This window comes from Anguilla anguilla, chromosome 1 (genome assembly GCF_013347855.1).
Source record: "Anguilla anguilla isolate fAngAng1 chromosome 1, fAngAng1.pri, whole genome shotgun sequence".
Taxonomy (NCBI): domain Eukaryota; kingdom Metazoa; phylum Chordata; class Actinopteri; order Anguilliformes; family Anguillidae; genus Anguilla; species Anguilla anguilla.
In genome coordinates this window covers 59,269,692-59,283,341 of record NC_049201.1, presented here as the reverse complement: position 1 = coordinate 59,283,341, position 13,650 = coordinate 59,269,692, and the positions used below count along the sequence as shown (strand labels likewise).

General features: G+C 39.6%; 1 protein-coding gene across 2 annotated transcripts in view; it reads left to right on the top strand.

Moving 5' to 3' along the window:
• Positions 1–13,650, top strand: part of LOC118235160 (CUB and sushi domain-containing protein 3-like) — a 211,847-nt gene that overhangs the window by 118,685 nt on the left and 79,512 nt on the right. For both annotated transcript variants that reach the window (XM_035432226.1, XM_035432235.1), the window contains exons 28-31: positions 8,013–8,126; positions 10,500–10,595; positions 10,769–10,972; positions 12,009–12,080. In XM_035432226.1, coding sequence (XP_035288117.1) covers positions 8,013–8,126; positions 10,500–10,595; positions 10,769–10,972; positions 12,009–12,080 — 486 coding nt within the window. The remainder of the gene's footprint in view (positions 1–8,012; positions 8,127–10,499; positions 10,596–10,768; positions 10,973–12,008; positions 12,081–13,650) is intronic.

The following is a 13,650-nucleotide window of genomic DNA, read 5'->3' as shown; positions in this document are numbered from 1 at the left end:
CACATGTTTATACAGTGTAGGGAACTGATACATATATTTTTTCATATTTCAGCACTTCCTTTTGACTGAAATGCAGTATTTTCTGTACCCTTTACACCATCGACTTTCACATGATTCCCATTTTCCTCTACCACATCTTCACCAATCTATCCTATATTTCCCTACACTCCCTACACCCCCCCCTCCCCCCAATAGATAATAGATGACCTATTTCCACCATTGCTCTCTCATTAGCAGTAACTGGGAATGCCGGTGATTTACAAATCTAGGCCCTTTCTTCATGCACTATTTGTAAGTCTCTCTGGATGACAACATCAGCTAAATGCCTAAAACGTAAATGTAAAAATTTTATGCACATGTTGAGGCATGAGGTGTGGTGGTCACCATTGGTTCATGTGTTCACCGTACAAAATGCGTGTTTATTTAGTTGTCTTGACCCCATGCCATGGCAGAGAAGTGTGAGTGGCTTTTACTGTTCATCGATTTTTTTTTTGGTGTTGTGTTTTTGCTTGTTCATTGAACAGAAATGTGGCCTCAGTTGGATTTACGACGCAGCTTTCCTCATGCGGAGAACACGGACACATCGATTTACGGTTCCCTTTTCCAGACAGTCTCTGATTTTTTTGTTCGTTCTTCAGTTGAAGTACGGTTTTTTGGGGGTTTTTTTTTTTTCATTTTTTATCCATCACTGTTTTCATGTAATATATGGTCAGAACACTTTTGTTCAACAAATCAAATTATGTATAGACAGGGAGTTAGGTTCACTAATTCTAAAGCTGTTTCAGATTTTTTTTTTTTTCTTATAGTGCTGCAGGTCAGGATTAGAGTTCAATGAAATTACCCAGGATCAGTTTTGGGGGACAGAAAGTACTCGGACTTGGAGAGAAGGACTTGCTCCTTCGAGAAAACAAAGAAGGATGTAGTGTCCTTGCCAAGTGTCTGTGGTTTATGCTTTATAGGGTCAAAAGGCCCCAGGGTATGATTTTTTTGCTTTGTGCTCTATTGTAAGTCCCTGCTGTGTGTTCACCTGATTTCTATTAGAGTGCTCTCTGGGCTGACAAACACAGATTTGAACCACAGAGGAGATTTCACACAGGTCAAAGAATAGGTGGTCCATACACCTCAACATATTGCACCTTCAACATCCAGATCTATAACCCCATATTTTTTATTGCACGAAAAGTGACTTCTATCATTTGTGTTGTGTTGTATACATTCATTGGTTCATTGGTGCACTGTCTATTACAGACAAGCTATTCATTGTAATACTGCAACATTATAAGTGAATGTACATGTGATTCATGTAATTCCCTGTTTCTCTTATGAATGGATTTGTCAGGGAGTGCACAAGGCAGTTTTTTTGTCTTTGGCTTAAAAGTTAATTTAACTGTCTGACAGCTTCAGGGAGCAGCTGTGTAATTACTCTACGGCAGAACTTCATCCAAAAAAATCCAGGTGTCTTATTCAGGATTAAAATATTGTATTTCAATTGACTTTGTTCCTTAGAACTAACCTAAGGAACCTAGTCATACTGAAATGTTTGGCAGACGCAGATAAGGTCATACTTTTATAACAAAGCCAGAATATCTGGCCTGTCTGCCTGTCCCATCCTCTGAACCCCTTTAATAAATTTTATCTTGTCTCCTCCCCAATTTAAACAGAGCATTCTGTCCCTTAGGCAAATACAATATCTCGCTGTAGTATACACATTCATATATTCCATGTTATGGCGAAAATAAATGAGTAATTCTGAATCCTTGAACCCGGTGTGTGGCAGTAAAGTTTAATAGGACTTCTGGGATAGCCCGGGCCTAGCTGGCTCACATGCGGCTCGGCCGTCACCACCAGGGAAAAATATACCCTCAGCATTCGCACACGTCTCACAGATCACAATCCAGGGACAGAGAGGGAAAAAGTGTTCATGCCACAGAGTGAAATATGCTCCCAGATCTAATGTTTTTTTCAGTGATTTATGGTTATAGTCAAAAACCATGATTATACCGGAGGAATAGATCAGGGGAAAGCATGAGTGACTCTGGGACATGAGGGGGAGAGCGAGAGAGAGAGAGGGAGAACAGAATGAGAGGTACAGGGCAGGAGAGATGGTGAACATACTGTACCGTGCCCTTTCCTTCAGCGTCACCACATTTCTATAACAGGCTGATCAAAGTGACATGATGTTTTTTTAAATTTTTTTTTTAATATGGAGTCAATATGCACATAAAAAAATGGAACCTATTGTGGGAGGAAGGATTTTCTTTATCATATGCAATATTACTTGTTTTTTTCATCTACTGTGAAGCTCTTGATACTGTGTACACTCAAGAAGGGTCTTAGTATCTCATTTGATTGTAATAGGGGTCAGGTCTTTGGGGAAAAAAGAGAATAGCAAGGTAATTACAGCACTGGAAGCAGCATTGTAACACAGCATGAATATGAATTCTTGAATTGTGAATTATGTGATTTATGACCGCATATATTGACCCTGATATGAATGCCCTATATCCATCCCTGCAATATAAATGACAGCTGGATGCTGAATTGTTCATTAGCGATGAAGCCCTCAGTTCTGCGTATAGTAAATAGTGATTCACTTGCATTTTAGCCCATTTTTTATGTTTTGTGTGTGATGTATCAGTATGATGTGAGAATGTGATACCTCTGGCTTCAGGCAAACTGTGTTGTGCTACTTTTCAAGCAGGCTTCTCTGTAAGCATCCTCCTTTCTCTTTAGATGTGATGCTATTGTCCATATTATATTTTGTTGTGGGCAGTACATTGATTGGCACGCTCCTTTTTTGTTTGTTCTGCAGATTGGTGAAGGCCAGCTCTCATATTAGCATACAGGAGCAGGAAAAGCTGCTGCAACTAGCAAATGCACATCAATTTATCATCTCAGAACAGTCAAACAAATTATTCAGTTTCATCACTCATGTTTATGTAAAAATGATTGGATGATACCAACAGAATGGCAGCTGGTGATAACAATGGCAATTGCGGGCCATTACAAAAAGTTTAGGTTCAAATTTGTCTATGTCATCACAGATGGTTCATTTGTAGCTGTGTGCTGCGGGTAGGAAAGAAAGCATCTCACTTATAAGCAAGAAATTGGCTGGGAAAGGATGTTCAGTGAATCCCATGTCCTAGTCAGTCTTTCCTCATGATCCTGAAATGCATGAGGCATCAGTCAGAAAAACCATTGATATCCATCTGTTTCCATTTCTTTTCTTTGATTGACAAGTGTGCCACCTAGTTCCTTTTCTCAGGTGGTAGCCCACTGTTCTTCACATCAAGCGTCTGTGATTAAAACTTACCGCAAATCCTGTGTTTAAAATAAATATATTCAGCCAGTTTTCATGAAAGAACAGCTTGTGAACAAATGTTGTACATTTTCATGGTCATTCAAACTGCACAGGATCTGTGCATATTTATTGATTATTACATTGACAACATGCTTTGATTGTGGGAATTGAGAATGAAAAGTATATCTATTTACACAATCAAATAATTAGTCAATCTATAGAAATGCTGGAAAATTACTTGCCATGAACAAAAACAACAGAACAACAAGATACAATTAGAAGAAATGTAATTAGTTTCTGACTGGTACAGATTATTCAGCTAATTAATTATGAGGGTTAATCAAGCACAACTAACAAAAAGGTCAAGGGAAAAGATACGATTAAAGCACGGTTTCAGATATCTTTGCTGCATTTCATCCTCCTGGGTCGTCATTGTTTCAAGTCCCACTGCTTCCATCGATGGCTTGTACATAAGAAGAGGTCGTCAAATGTGTCCCTATCCATGTAATCCTGCACACAACTGTGCCAATTAGGTAGTCAGCAATTATTTGTGCTCTGTGATTCCTTGGCACATGCAAATGAGATAATGCAGAACTAGCCAAGATAGGAGAGCAGGGTTAGAGTCAGAGTACTCAGACTACGTGACACTGCACAGTTTTTGAGCAAATTCACAAAGCACAGTCTGTTATTTGTCATGCTAATGTCCTGCTAAGTTGCAAGAGGAGGCTTCACACATTGCATAAACCAAAAAAGCAAAAACAAGCACGCAGTTAAGTCCAGCACAGCCGTCCTGTCATGAATTCAAGCTTCCCGTTTCCACTTGGACTATGAAACAACAGGTTTTGTTTACCTTTCTGACTGTTGCCCCGCTTCTATTGTTCCTGGTCCTGTGGCCCAAAATTTGAATAGCACATGGCCCTGTGAGAACACTTTAATTGTGCTTTGCATCATAATAGTGCACTAGAGAGTAAGTTAACATCAGACAGAAGAAAAAAAAAAATGATGGGCTTGATTGATTGTTGTCCTCCTTGGTATAATTTAAATATCTGAAAATATCACTGGGCCAGGCCAATGATCAGTCATGGGACTCGTGCAGCCATTATTATAAAATTTATAGGCCTTACCAGAGATCTGTCAAAGGAGCTCCTGGGCTCTCTCAACCATTACTGAAATCCACAAGAGGGTAGGGACACACAGTTACGGGCAGGGGATATATCGTTTATATCTAAAATGCCAGTTTAATTTTATGCACGATATGGTTTTAGGAATACTGTGATATATTCTGGTCAGGAAACTCAAATGGTGGTTGCATTAGTATTCTCGTGTATGACACACATTTTTCACCCCCCCACTACGCTGATCTGTCATTGTCTTTCAATTGGAGAAACTTTGCATAGTTGTGTTGCTTTTGCACCTTTTGCAATCGCTTATTTGAAACATCATCTAGTGCCCACCTGGGAGAACTGTCATCGCAACTCAAAGCATGGCACCGCCTCTCTATTTGCTCTCAATCAAAACTCCGCCCCCACAAGTGGGGGCCAGATTCTCCCACAACCTGTGCCTTTGTACGTGGTGGTGGCACAATGCTGAACGTAGTGTGATGGGAAACTGGCTATTTTAACATCTATTTGTCACATGATGAGTCTCACAATTAATGAATAATTTATTTATATGGCAACTTTGCAATGTATTATAGCAATGCATTAGCCACAGAGATTGCTAGTGATGTGATTTGTCTTCTGTGGGCTAGCTGTTTTGTTCGATATTCATGTAGACTAATGTTAGCATTCTTCATAGTTTCTGCAGCGTAGAGAATCTTTTTCCGACTGGTTGGGCTTAGCTGGCTCTCTGGTGGAGCCGTGCGCTTACCAACAAACTGAGCCATTTCTTCACAGTAGCTCTAACTGGCACCCGACAGTGCATTTTATTTGTGAGAAAAAATGGGCATGATACTGGCTGTTGGTGGCAGTAACCCTAGTATCTGATGTCTCAGATGGATATAAGCACAACACGGCTTTCGAACCATAAATAGATAATTGAAATTCTAAATAAATTTTTTTTTCTTTTTTTTTGAGGAAAAGCAATGGTTTTACTCTTCATCTTTCTGCAAACTATGTGGGTGTCTTATTTTTTTAAAAGTTATTTGTCAGAGTTAAAGAGTTAGAAATTGCACCTTTAAATATAATGTCATGAATGCTATATGAAATGAATCACACCATTTCTGTTGTTACAAGCACAATCTGAAGAAAAGAAAATAATATTTTGTAGGTTTAAGTCCTTTTCAATATAAGTGTCCTTTTTAAACTGGCAAACCCACCACAGGTGTGCCTGGCCAAAAAGCTAAATTTTTGCCTCACCCTGCAATAACACCTGGTTCCTATCAAAGCTCAACTTCGGACAGCCATAAGCAATACACTCATGAACATGTTCAGAAACTTCCATATTAGCACAGGGTTATTATCATCCACTAATGCTAATTGTGCTACATTTGTAAGATCAGTACATAAGTGCCCTTCAGGGACAGGGGTGGGCACAGAGCATCAGGGGTGAGAAAAATTCAAAATATCACCCCTGACAACCAATTCTGTTGTCAGAAATGTACTGTCATTAGTCCTGATTTCATGAAGCCAGAATGTTTTTTGGGAGTATGAGAGTATTCACTTCACTTGTACACATTTATTCATTAGCTTGAGGCTGGACTTGATTTTCAAAAATGATTCCAATCAAAACTGACGTGGACTCGTGCAGCTTTTTTTACTCTGTGGCATTATCTCTCACATTCAGCATATTGCAGTGTGGCAGTATGGGAACATAGTTAGTGAAGTGCACTTAGTTGGCTGCTAGTAGTTATTTGCGTGTTGATTTGCAATGCCCGGGAGAAATCACGCGTTCGTTTTTTTGTTCTCTTCTGTTTAGCCTTGAAAAGTAAAAGGATCTAGCAGAGGCTCATAATTTGTGTGGCTGCTCTTGTAAAGGCACAGGCTTGGATTTGCACCAGTTTGTCTGGCAGAGATGGAGGGCAAGCTTGCTGAAGGTTTCATTGCTTTGAATTTAGAGGAAGTGGGGGACAGAGATAATCACAGCCTGGCTCATCTCTTTAGCCATTTAGTGCAGCAGAGCCAAATTCCACTTTGAGATTGATTCAGACAATTCAGGGATAAACTGCAGGAGTAAAGGCAGTGAACGCTTTTCTGTTTGGTTAACCATCCCTGCTGTTGGAATGTATCAGGTTTCCCAAACCAATAATTTCTACCAAGTATCTCACAACTTAAAGAGCAGAAATGTTGCCAGAATGGTTTATTTTAAAGTAATTTATGATTTTTTTAAAATGCATTTTTCATTTGCGTGAACATTTGTGGCATTGTTCTATGAACTTACAGAAATGGATAACAAATTCTTTAGTCCCTAGCATCAGAATTTGAAGGGGGGGTCAGCTGTGGGCTAACTAATTGTAAGCCTTGGTATGAACTATAAGGCAATGCAACAAATCAAATATAATATTTTTACTGGATTACACTTTTATTAAGTGGGCTGTCCTGTCAAAATGTAGAAGTATGGCATCTTCTCTTTGTTACTTAAGGTTAATATGGCTAATTGCTAAAATGGTTAATGGCTATCACTGCAATTTGGTAGTAATAGCTTCAATTATCACATAGAGATTTTGCAAAGCACATGTAATATTAGGGCTGGTCTAAAATGAAATTAAACAGTTGACTATAATGGAACGCAACTTCGTATTTATACGCAGTCAAATTCACCCAGTTGTGCTGAGGTCAAAAGCTGAATGGATGACTGTTGCGTAAGACACTGCAGCCATATTTTATTTAAATTGGGACATGCTCAGGGGTTGAAGCACTGCTCCTGAGGCAAACACCCATGTTTGTAAAAATGTAAATATCATTAATTTATTGGCCTGTCTTAATGCAAGTCTAATTCAACAATGCCTCTAACAAAACTGGGTTTGGGTGACATTCGATGTGCAGCAGATACAGTTGTTTTCTTTCTTCTTTGCAAAGCTACCTTTTTGTCATATGTGAACAGTGTAGATTAACAAACAGGCAAAAATCCTTCTTAGGACTGCTTCTGTTCTCCTGTCTGAAAACTTAAATACATTAAGATAAAACAAATATACATTTATAATGAGAATGTGTGCACAAAGAGGCGTTTCAGAGAGCTATCTAATTAAAATATTTAAATAAACATGCAGATATTGTACCCTGGGGTTGCACTGTGAGCTGATATAATGAATAATAATGATACCCTGGTAGAATCCTATTAATTAACACTGTAAAAACAATATCAGGGCACACTGCACAAACAATCAGTTAGAAAAGGCTATCGTCTATTTAACATTGTGCATCTTCCCTCAAAAAATAATTGTTTTGATGAACATAATTTAATTGCATTACAAATTTCCATCCAATTTATATAGGTAACTGTGACTAAAATGAGTGGATTTATTAAATATAATAAAATCACATAAATCAAACATATTTGAAGTATGTAGGTGTAGCACAGAATGGATGATTTAGTCTAGTGTCATTTAAACTGGGTATTTCAACCTTTAATTTTCATTTTAGTTATATCCATTGCCAAATATGTATATTTTGACTAGTCTGAGTAGAATATACACAACCTGAAAACATTCATCCATCCTCTCTCTCTCTCTCCCTCTCTCTCTCTCTCTCTCCCTCTCTCTCTCTTTCTCCAGTACTCTTTGGGCAGTTTGTGTTCTTCCAGACCTCTCTGAATGATGTGGTTGAGATCTACGATGGACCAACACAAGAGACGTCTCTTCTCTCCTCCCTCTCTGGCTCCCATTCAGGTAAAACTGGTACATCACTGAACGAGTACAACATCCAATTCTTAATGAGACAAGTGAGTGGGAAAGCTGTGAGCATAAAGATGATGGACTGCTAGAGTGTAGAGACAGAATGATGCACATGGAATGATGTGTAGGTGGTGGAAGAGGGAGAGTTCTGAATGGCGTGGTGGAGAGAGAGGGTGGACAGATAGATAAAGTAAGTCTACGTGTATATTTTAGATTCACAGAAACAGTGGTGGAAAATGTGGTATCCCTAACACCCAGAAACATATTTTTGGGTTCAGGGGTCTGTCAGCAGTTTTCCTGGGCCTTGGAAGAACATGGCTTGAAAAAATAATTAGAACCTGGTTGTTTATTAGTCATTTCTGTAGGGTGAACTTCAATGGGTTCTCTCTCTGCTGATATTTCTGCAGTTCTCTCTCCTTTACCAGCCTACAACACTTACATTAGCAAGGAGGCAACTGAAAGCACTTTAAGGAAATACTTCTCCATACTCAGTTTTTAAAAAGTAGAATTCACACTGGGATAATAGCTAACGCGTGGGATTACATGCCAGTGATGAGGAATGAGAGATACATTGTTGCCAACTTGGTAATGAACTTTGTTCAATCCACACATTGTTCCTGAACAAACACAAGGCTGGTGGAATTACAGTTCTTGTAGCAAAGACCTTAGCGGGCTGCCTTTCCACAATGTTAATTTAAGCTGATGATAATTAGTACAAAGAAATTTGCACACCAGGTGACTCTCATTTACTCTGGGAGACACCCCAGTTGTATATTGTGCAGAGCTCGCCACCCATCAAGCTCATCAGCCCACTTTTGGGGCTTATTCATTTAAAATGACTGTGTTTAAAAAGGCATTCCAAAAATAGAAAATAGCGGAAGCTTGTGAAGCTGAAAATAAGACCTATGTTTTGTATTGTCATTTTCTTTTAACACAATTTTCATCATTAAAATGGTGCAAATTCGCACATTTGTCTATATCGTCATCTTTTTCTTGTTTGTTTTTATCTAGCCAGCTAATGGGGGGAGGGATTTCACTCACTGTGATGGCCAAAGGCAACAGCTACCTGCTTAAATCAGGCACACGCCACAGTATATACAAATGTGCATTCCTTAATTAAAGGTGCATTATGTAAGTTTGTTGTAAGAACACTGTTGTTCCAATTTGGTTATATTTACATCCTGACAGATTTCAATAAATTAAAAGATCTAAGAAAAAAGTCTGGTCTCTCTGACTGCCCCAGGGGCTTAAATCAGCCACTCCATCTGAATCTTAACAGGGTTAAGCAAACAGGGTGGGTGGGGCTTGGGCTACATTAGCCGCTTTTCCACTGTAGGGCCGAACCGTTACAGGGGCCACTCCGTGCCATTCCGCGCTGCTCAGTACTCGTGGGAACGGTTACGGTTTCTGTTTCCACTGTCGGGCTGCTAAGATAAGAGCAGAGAAGAGGTTACCATCATCTAGACCTCCAAACGACATGAATCGCCAGTATTACCTTGTCGTCTTATGTTTAAAACTCAAAATTAAAATATGGCTTTGAAGCTTTTACATAATGCACATTTAAGATTTAACAAATCAGAATATGGATTACCACCAAATAACTGTAATTTTATTTCATAATGGAGAATGCTCAAACACATAACATTTAAATGGCCAATTCTGTTGTTAGCAGTTGAAATAGCCTTTACTCGAACTTGAAAGTTCTCTTATCTCTATTTTTAGCCCTCCTATGCATTATTTCTTAAATTATTTTCTACGTATCACATGCGCCAAATACTAGAAAAAATGGTATATATTGTTTTTCATATTGTATAATAAACAATGTATGCCTAAATTGCTCTCAGAAAGTAACTATACTGATATTTTCCAAATAAATTAATGACTTCTTTTTAAACATTTTCTTTGAATGGTATAATTTATTCATTGTATTAAACCAGTGGGGGTTGTAAAGGCAAACAGTCTTTGCAAAGGGTAAGTTCACTTGCTTTTTAAAAAAAGGTCCCTTCTTCAGCCCAAACATCACGATTCCCAGGCCATACTTGTTCCTGTTTCTTGGTCTTTCAGTCTTTATGAACATTAAGGTAGATCCTTATGGGCATAATGTTTGTTTGAAGTCCAAAAAGTATAAAGTTTAGTTGAATTGCATTTGCCTTTGAAGTGGCTAAGAGTGTTTGATTGAATCTAGGGATTAGTGGGCATAGGCACTTCTTTCAGAATTATTTTCACACATTGCATGATGGGAAACCATTCAGATGGTGATGAGTAACTGTCTGCTCATTGGCAACACGCGGCATGAAGAGGTAACACTCTAATGAAGGCACAGTGTTCCACGGTGTTTAGAGATTTTCTTTTTTTTTCCCATCCCAGGAGAATCCTTGCCTTTGAGTTCAGGTAATCAAATCACGATCAAGTTCACAGCTGTGGGACCTCAAACTGCGAAAGGCTTCCACTTTGTGTACCAAGGTGAGCCTTCATTGTGCATTGAGTGTGTCTTTGGAACGTGTTATACAGTTATCAGAAAGAAGTCTCTTTTTACCACATTTACTTCTGCTTCTGCTTTAGGTGCTTTTCCTACCTGTGATAATTAGTCTGAGATGATAACCTGTCCCTCACATCCTGCTTGTCTCTGTCCCCAGCGGTCCCTCGGACCAGCGCGTCCCAGTGCAACTCCGTCCCTGAGCCGCGGTTCGGGAAGCGCATTGGGAACGATTTCGGGGTGGGGTCGTCCGTGCTCTTCGAGTGCGCCCCGGGGTACACTCTGCACGGCCCCACGGCCATCAGGTGCGAGGCCATCCCTGACGCCCTGGCCCAGTGGAACGACTCCCTGCCCACCTGTGCCGGTGAGTAGCGGGACTAGCGCCAGAAGGCGTGCTGGGAAATCTGGCAGGAGTGATAAGCGCTCGGAGAGAACGTTAGTTTGAGTAACAGCAGTCTGTCGCGAACATGCCCCCGAAGCGAAACGGAGCAAGCGGGTACCGGAGAATGCATGTGGAGCGGAATGTGTTATGGATTGCATTTTTAAACATATGAATCATGATTCCATCCTTTGAAGCGCATTGGTAGAATTTTTCCCCCTTGACAGTGCAGTCATCGGGTTTAACGTGTGCAGCATGGAGTTATCGTTCTCATGAGCTGGTCGACATATGCTCAAGAAATCTTTCACCACCAACTCATGAGAAATGGTGTTTCTATTTTGAGACTGTAATCTACAGGTTATGTCATCTAAGACAAATCTCTTTCTGAGTTTACACAGAAAATACAATTCTACCCCCTCATTCACTAACATTTGCTATTTCATATGCTGCAGCTTATTTCAGAAAAAAAAGTAAGAACCCAAGGCAAATAAATTTTCTTGTGACATTCCATACAAAATTAAAACTGGTTTCGGCATTGATCTGGAAATACTCAATATTTTTGCTTTAGTGCAGGCTATTATAAATGTAAAAAAAAGAAACTTTTTTTACTTTTTTATGTAAGGATATGACAAAATGGATTTTCACTTTTATTTAAAAATGGTAATGTACTCTCTGAATATTAAAACTTTTATTGGTGTTTTACTGTAGGTTTCTCAGTCCTTGCACATTTGGTGCACATTTGTATACACTGAATTAGTGAATCAAGGGGTATTTAAATCTATGAATTGAAACATATACCTTGATTTTTTTTTTACTGGAAAAATGCTTTTCAAATCTGCCTCAATTTTTACCTTGTAGTTTGTTCTTTATATCCAAAGACTAAGGATTCATATCCATCCGTTCCATGTTCCTCTCTCTTTCATGCCTGACCAGTGTTCTTTGTTTTTAGTTTAGCAACCCCCAAAATTCACAGAGTTGCAGACCAATTATCTTCTGAATGTTTTTGTTTGCATGGTGCAAGGCAAAGTGGGCGATGTCGCCGTGGGAGACTGGAGCCCGTTTGATCCACAGTTAGTGCTTTCCTCCTCTCAGGGTAGGTGTAGCGAGCGATCGGATGACATGACGTTTGCTGCATTCTACCCCGTCAGTGTCTCAGTGAACCAAACAAAAAAAAAAAAAACTTACTTTAAAAGGGCTTTCCAGTCAAACTCGTTAATTTGATATGTAGTATATTATATATAAGCATTACCTTGATGTTTGATATTGGTGCTTCCATAACACAGTTAGCCAAGAGCCCCCTCTTCCCAACAGCCTGAGATGTAGCTGGATGTAACTGGTTTGAGCAAGATCTTACTTTTCTCTGCACGTGCACAAGATCAAATGGGATGTAGACATGCCTTGTTATAGTGTATTAATATCCGTCATTGCACTGGAAACATATTGGTCGCAAAATAACCTTTCTTTTTAAACTTTTTGGCATCCTCCTGTAGACTTATGGTAAAGGCTCACAGCTGCCTGAATCACATCATCAGCTGATGGAAGAGGGGTCGGCTCAGGGCTCACTGTACTTCTGAAGCATTGTGCTCTGTCATAAAGGCAATGTTTTATACATATCCTACAACATATCAAATTTGATCTCTTTACTGGATTACCCCTTTATTAAGTGGGCTATCCAGTCACAGTATAGAAATACTGCACCATTTCTTTGTTCCTTGATCTTTTAAAGGAGACCTTTTAAATTGATTGGAATACACCCTGTTGGCTATTGTTGGTTAGTTATGCTTGATGAAGCAGTCATAGTTCATCAGCATCTTCTGTCTATTCAAAACTGCCATTTTCCTCAAAGCTGGCTTGTGTAGTTTAGGGGTTAACGGCTGAGGGCATTTGTCCCTATTGCTCCGGAGTTTGCAGGACTGCAGATATCAGCTGTGAAATATAGATGAGCGTGAAATTGCAGTGAACTGAATCACTTTAATAATTTAAGTGGTGAACTGGAACATTTAACATTTGACGGCGCTCTCTCTCTCTCTCTGGTGAATATGCATAGCTTTCCCCCTCTCTTATATTATCTGTCCCCTCCCTTTGTCCCTGCTTCCTCGGAGCTGTTTAAACAGTGATTAGCATTGACCTCTAGATCACCACCTTGCTCATGACAGATGGAATCAGGTGTATGCTGAGAAGAGAGTCTTGGATGTGTTAGCTATCCAAAGGAGATTGCGTTGTTGACAGTTCTACACTACTGTGTTCAGACTGGGTAGGACAGGAGCAGGCAATCCTTTAACAAACAGGAGAAAATTGCTTATCTAAGCTGTCCAATGGGGGAAAAGACTGTGTGCCATGGTTTCTCTCCAGGAAGTATCATTGAAATTCAGAAAAGACCTTCTCTTTGTCCTTTTTGAATACATTTCCCCTTTATGCTTTCCTTCTCCAAGGTAGAAGGATGAATTGTAAGATGTGCTGTATTCCATGGTGGTCTTTCGTTCTGTATTTTTTCTTTTCGCCCACTCTCTCTGTCACCAAGATTTATATGAAAGAGGGTGCATTTTTACCCTCCGCGGTCATGCATTTGTTCTCTGCGTTCTTTGGCTGTTCTGATGGCGTCTGAGGAGGATGTGAGGATGTGGCTGGTTCAGCGAGAGGGTGTTTCTTGGTGGATAATGGGG